The sequence below is a fragment of the Volvox carteri genome, assembly GCF_000143455.1.
Source record: "Volvox carteri f. nagariensis unplaced genomic scaffold VOLCAscaffold_58, whole genome shotgun sequence".
Classification (NCBI taxonomy): Eukaryota; Viridiplantae; Chlorophyta; class Chlorophyceae; order Chlamydomonadales; family Volvocaceae; genus Volvox; species Volvox carteri.
The window spans coordinates 341,805-346,673 of NW_003307601.1; the positions used below are offsets into that span (position 1 = coordinate 341,805).

General features: G+C 51.7%; 3 protein-coding genes across 3 annotated transcripts in view; all 3 read right to left on the minus strand.

Moving 5' to 3' along the window:
- Positions 1-1,564, minus strand: part of VOLCADRAFT_97142 (uncharacterized protein) — a gene marked incomplete at both ends in the record, with an annotated part of 9,675 nt that extends 8,111 nt beyond the window's left edge. The window contains 2 exons of the mRNA XM_002956173.1: positions 124-144; positions 1,562-1,564. Coding sequence (XP_002956219.1) covers positions 124-144; positions 1,562-1,564 — 24 coding nt within the window. The remainder of the gene's footprint in view (positions 1-123; positions 145-1,561) is intronic.
- Positions 1,565-1,751: 187 nt separating this feature from the next.
- On the minus strand, positions 1,752-3,076 carry VOLCADRAFT_107108 (uncharacterized protein). Its single transcript, XM_002956174.1, has one exon. It carries the CDS (start codon positions 2,853-2,855, stop codon positions 2,226-2,228), a length of 630 nt encoding a protein of 209 aa, XP_002956220.1. The 5' UTR covers positions 2,856-3,076; the 3' UTR covers positions 1,752-2,225.
- An 813-nt stretch (positions 3,077-3,889) lies between these two features.
- Positions 3,890-4,861, minus strand: VOLCADRAFT_97144 (uncharacterized protein; the record flags this gene model as incomplete). Its single annotated transcript, XM_002956175.1, has 3 exons — positions 3,890-3,997; positions 4,037-4,352; positions 4,848-4,861. 3 exons carry the CDS (start codon positions 4,859-4,861, stop codon positions 3,890-3,892), a joined length of 438 nt encoding a protein of 145 aa, XP_002956221.1.
- Between the last annotated feature and the right edge of the window lie 8 nt (positions 4,862-4,869).

Consider the following 4,869-nt stretch of genomic DNA (forward strand, 5'->3'; position numbering starts at 1 on the left):
CCAGACATACAGTCACACACGGGGCGAATGAGAAAGCCCGCAGCAAATAAGATGGAGGGGTCAGGGCAGTGGTGAGNTTTGGGATAGGACGCACGTCTATAGGCTACGTACGACAAGCCTCACGGCTAGGCCACGTAGAACAGGCTGTACGGTAAAGACACGTAGGAGATCAGGTAGAGGGTCGGGTAACAAGCGAGTATAAGCAAGGGGTATTGAAGTTCTAAAGAGGTGAGAGACACGAGCCCAGGCCCCAAACCGAATGCGTAGGCGGTGGCAGCTCAGGAAGGCAGCGAGAAACCCAAATGACTAAAGGATTTGAGAGTTGTTGAGGGTGGCGCGGCGGCTTAAAGATGACTGGGAAGGTGCGGGGGTGAAGCCTGAGGCGAGGGGACGTAGAGGAAGGCGGGGAATGTGGCCTCCGGGGATTGCAGCCAAGGCGAGTGGTTTGGCAGATGGAATCATGACGGAATTAAGAATCCATGTATGTCCCCATAATTAGGTGGCAACGTGCATTAATCTGTCGGGTTGCGATTTGCGGGGCATGCCCAGATAATCCCTGACTCAAGAGCTGCACAGGGACTTGCCAAAGCATAGCCAAATGATACTGTGGAGATGCCGCTATGAAACATACATATTGAATAGCTTTCGAGCCCTGCTCGCCCGCCTATCGCATACCTGGTGAGGCGCAGGGTTATTGAGCCGCGTCCTGGCTTTATCCTGGAGCGTTTGCTGTATCTGTTCCTGGCCTTAGCTCTTGCCCTTTTCAAGCGTCATTCCTCCTCAGCCGTTCAGCACGCCGCGGCAGGCCTTCCGACTGGTGTCGCGCCTCTAACGCTTTACAAAGCGTCTACTCCTTGAACGTGATTAAGAGAATCAACAAATTGTGCCTGCAGCGCTTGCGGCAAAGCAAACGCGTTTCTTCGTCGTCCACCATGACTGTAACTCTAACGCCTGATATATCGGCATTCCATATAAACATGTAAATAACTCCTTACTTCATCACATCCACCCATCTCAGGTGTATTCATATACACCGTACTCAAAGTCTTCCGGTTTTCATGGATAACCTTTGGGGTTATTCAAAGTATACCAGCAGAACACGTTCACCAAGCTTGCTCAAGTTGTAGTTTTCGCATAGGTTTGGGGCCAGGCTGCTTAAGGGGTCAACCGTGCACTTTGCGCGGGTAGCTATTGTTGCTAGGCTACAGTAGATTTGCTAACATCTGACCGTCCTAGCAGAACGCTGCATTCCTTCCATGAGAAAAGGTTCAAGGGACCTTGCAGCACATAAGTGGTAACACCAGCTCCAGCATTTGGAGTATCTTGAGCTCCATTTTAACTCAATTTCAGCGGTATCCAACTTCCTCGGCGCACGCTGGCCATTTGAAGTGCTAAAGTCTTGTTAACTAGTGTGGGTTATTGTACTAACAGGGTGTTTCCACTTGGCCTCACACTAACTTTTGAACATTATCTTTAACGTGGACTTAGTGTGTGGCTTGTGGACAGGTGTTTCTATTAAGCGCCCCGGAACCATACGACAGGTTACTATTAAGGCACTAACCATTGTTATAGTAAGAGTGGGTGTAATTTAATGCGCAAATCACTACAGTTTGGTCGGCTAATTGCTGGAATGTGGGCAATTCGACCGGTTCTGCTTTAAATTTCACTGGTCAACGGGCTATTTGCGACTATGGATAATGGAAAATAGAAAAGCCAGCGTAGGGCCTTGAGGAAGGAAAATGGCTGACTATGAATTTTCCCGCTCGGAAGTTAATGTCCACTTTGAAAGTTATCAGCAGGTCTGAGGCCCTGATAACTAGTGTGCCACTAATGCGGACATAGTGTCCGAGGCGTAGTGCAAAAACACGCCGCATACATACTACCGTTCACACATAGTTTTTATTTCTGGTATAACAATGTTCGAGCTCGTCCGGATTTGGACGGGACAATACGCGACCAAACATGTCAAACTGAATTATCTTCGACCTAGATACCATTTCCGGGTGCCAAACCCCAACCGACCACAAACAGAACACGCGGGTGTTGTTTAGCCCATCCAACAAATCCATTGAAATATGGTGCTAAAAGTATGCGTAGCATGCGGCGCAAGATGATAAAGCTCTTTAACACCACACTGCCTGACTTCGGGGTGATGCCGCAGACGACCAGTGTGGCAGTGCTGAAACCAGCTTCACAGGTGCAGAGCATAGACAGCAAGAGCCCAATTAAAGGCTTATTTGTGCAAAATTTAATTGGATATTCGAGATACCCAAACAACGAGCCAATCTCAGTCTCCTTGCAAGTGATCTCGATGATTGCTCGTCATCAGTGCCGCTCTCTTCTCCACTGTCATCCTGGTACTGATGTAGCAGACATCGAGACTTGCTCTTATTCCACATGTTCATTGAACCATCTGGCAGTGCCTCGTTTCCAGGCACGATGACCTCCATGATTGTTCTCGGGTAGTCCCCTTCAGGAAGAGAGCCATCATGAAGAGGAACCTTCTGCAGCAAATCACTTCGGCCCACCAAAGAGTTGTGCTGCTTGGCGGTTAGCACTCCAACTTTGTTTGATAGTTGACGCATCTCGCCCGATAGGGTCTCCACCCTGCCCGAAAGGGTCCGCAGCTCCGTCACTACCGGAGCCACGGCCTCACTCACGGCCTTGCTAACGGCCTCGTCCACGGCCTTGGTCACGGCCTTGCTAACGGCCTCGTCCACGGCCTTGCTAACGGAATCGTCCACGGCCTTGCTCACGGCCTTGCTAACGGCCTCGTCGACGGCCTTGCTCACGGCCTTGCTCATGGACTTTTCAATCATTTCCTCGATCTGCTCCATGGTAAGAAACGCAGCCATCTGAACAGGTTTAGTTGATGAGATATATGATATAAGATATAAAACTTGTAATTGGACTGGCTGCTACTTAATTTGTTGTAGGTATGGAGAACACGTATAGACGGCTGTCTGAGCGCGCAGAGGGCTCCGAGGTCCTTTTGACCGGTTGGTCAAAGATACTAAACTGTAACAAGGCTTAGTCCTTGACACAGCTGATTACGAAAGTAGTTATAATTGGGATTTCAATCTCAAGACTTACAATTTTTATTATTTGGTCCGCTTAAATAGTCATGCTAGCGCGCCAAAACCTCACACGTCGTACACACAAGTTCAAGCTCCAGCGTCGGCTTTGGCCAGATCCACAAACGCTGAAACTTCGCCTGCTGGGCAAGGCAATTATTCTAATATCTAGCTGAGCGCGAAGGTGCCAGAGATTCTGCTCGCGGCTGAGGGCGATTTGGTGGCCGCCCAAGCCTCAGTCCTTCTTGCAATTATTCTGGGTAACACTTCCTTTAGTATGTATAGGAAACATTTATGCCGAAATGGCCACCAAATTACTGCAGACCAATGTGCGCCCTTCCACACGCAAACACAACCTTTACCAAGGAGCCCTGGTCCTTCATCTTATGGCCATACCTCTCACCACAGACCCATACCATGTATTACGCTGAGGATGGGCCTGTTGCAAAGGCGGGCAGCGACTTCTATGTCAGTGAAATGTCTGCCAACTACGATGAAACATTTATGCTAAAAGGGACCAAGGCAAAGCCTAGAAGGGAACTCCGTGATTTAAATAGAATGTGCTCATGAATGTAAATGAAGAAACTCATGGCGCATCGTTCGAACTGAGTCAAGTCTACTTGCATCACGCAAAGTACCTCGCGCCCTGGTGGGCTGCGCGAGCCTACAGTGGCCCGAGGTCGTCAACCGCACCTCGCAAAGGAACCATCACCAAAGCCCAGTCGGCAAACAAAGGCAGACCTAACGGGTTCCTGCGTACGCGCAACGGAGCTAAAGTCCTAACGCAGCTCCAAACTATCCACATCGCTATAGGACTACTCCACAATCACACAGTAATCATCATCATCCAGCAACATCCCGGCCTCGGTCAGGCCCAACGCCGCCATGCCCGACGTCGCCGAGCCAATCCCCGCCACCGCAGGCTGAGTGCGTGCACGCGGCGGCAACGGGGGCAGACCCACCGCACGCCACCCTGCCCCCGACCGAACCGGCCGGTGCTGCGTGCCTGTCGCCGTGTCCTCCTTGTCCGTCTCGGGCGCCCGCTTGCGGCTGCCGCTCCCCATGCTTCCGCGGCTGCCGCCCGCACCGCTGCCGCCATTGCTGGCGGTGCTGCCGCCACTGACGGAGCTGCCGCCGCTGGTGTTGGAGCGGCGCCGCACACACGGGGGCTTTGAGCCGTCGAGCACGTTGTAGTAGATGTCGAAAACACGGTCCGCCAACACCGTGGCGGTCCGCCACGGTGTTGGCGGTGCATTGGAAAGTGCACTCGGCCCTGGCCTGCAGCGGGGAAGCCACACATAGCGCATTGGGGTTGTACGCGCTATCGCAGGGTTACTCGTTATTGCAATTGCCTCACTAATCCCTGTCCACTGTAGATTGGTTAACTGAAGTTCAGGCATCCAATTGAACTTTAGTGGACTGATGAGCAAAACGTGAAGGAAGGTGCTGAGGATGGCGCATGAGGGCAACTGACATAGCGACGCCGGTTACCTCGACCTTAACCCCACTTTGGCAGATTCGACCCGTATGTGGTCCCTCCAGCCGCATACCCACGTACCCTAGGAACGCCAATTCCCCCGATGCCCTCGAAGCCGTTAATGACAGCGTTGTCCTCCTCCGCCGCCGCCCAAGTGATTTGTTTTACGTTCAGGACGGGTCTCAATTTATTCCAACCCAAGAATTTATTCCAACCCAAGAAACTAGGTAACAAAGTTGCTAGGGTTGTGGTAATTTATTCCTTATTGTGAGGCGCTGGGGGGGGCGGAACCCCACCAGACCCCCCCCATAAGTTACA

Excerpts from the sequence above, each read along its gene's own strand:
- VOLCADRAFT_107108 (XM_002956174.1), bottom strand. The coding sequence starts at position 2,855 with ATGGCTGCGTTTCTTACCATGGAGCAGATCGAGGAAATGATTGAAAAG.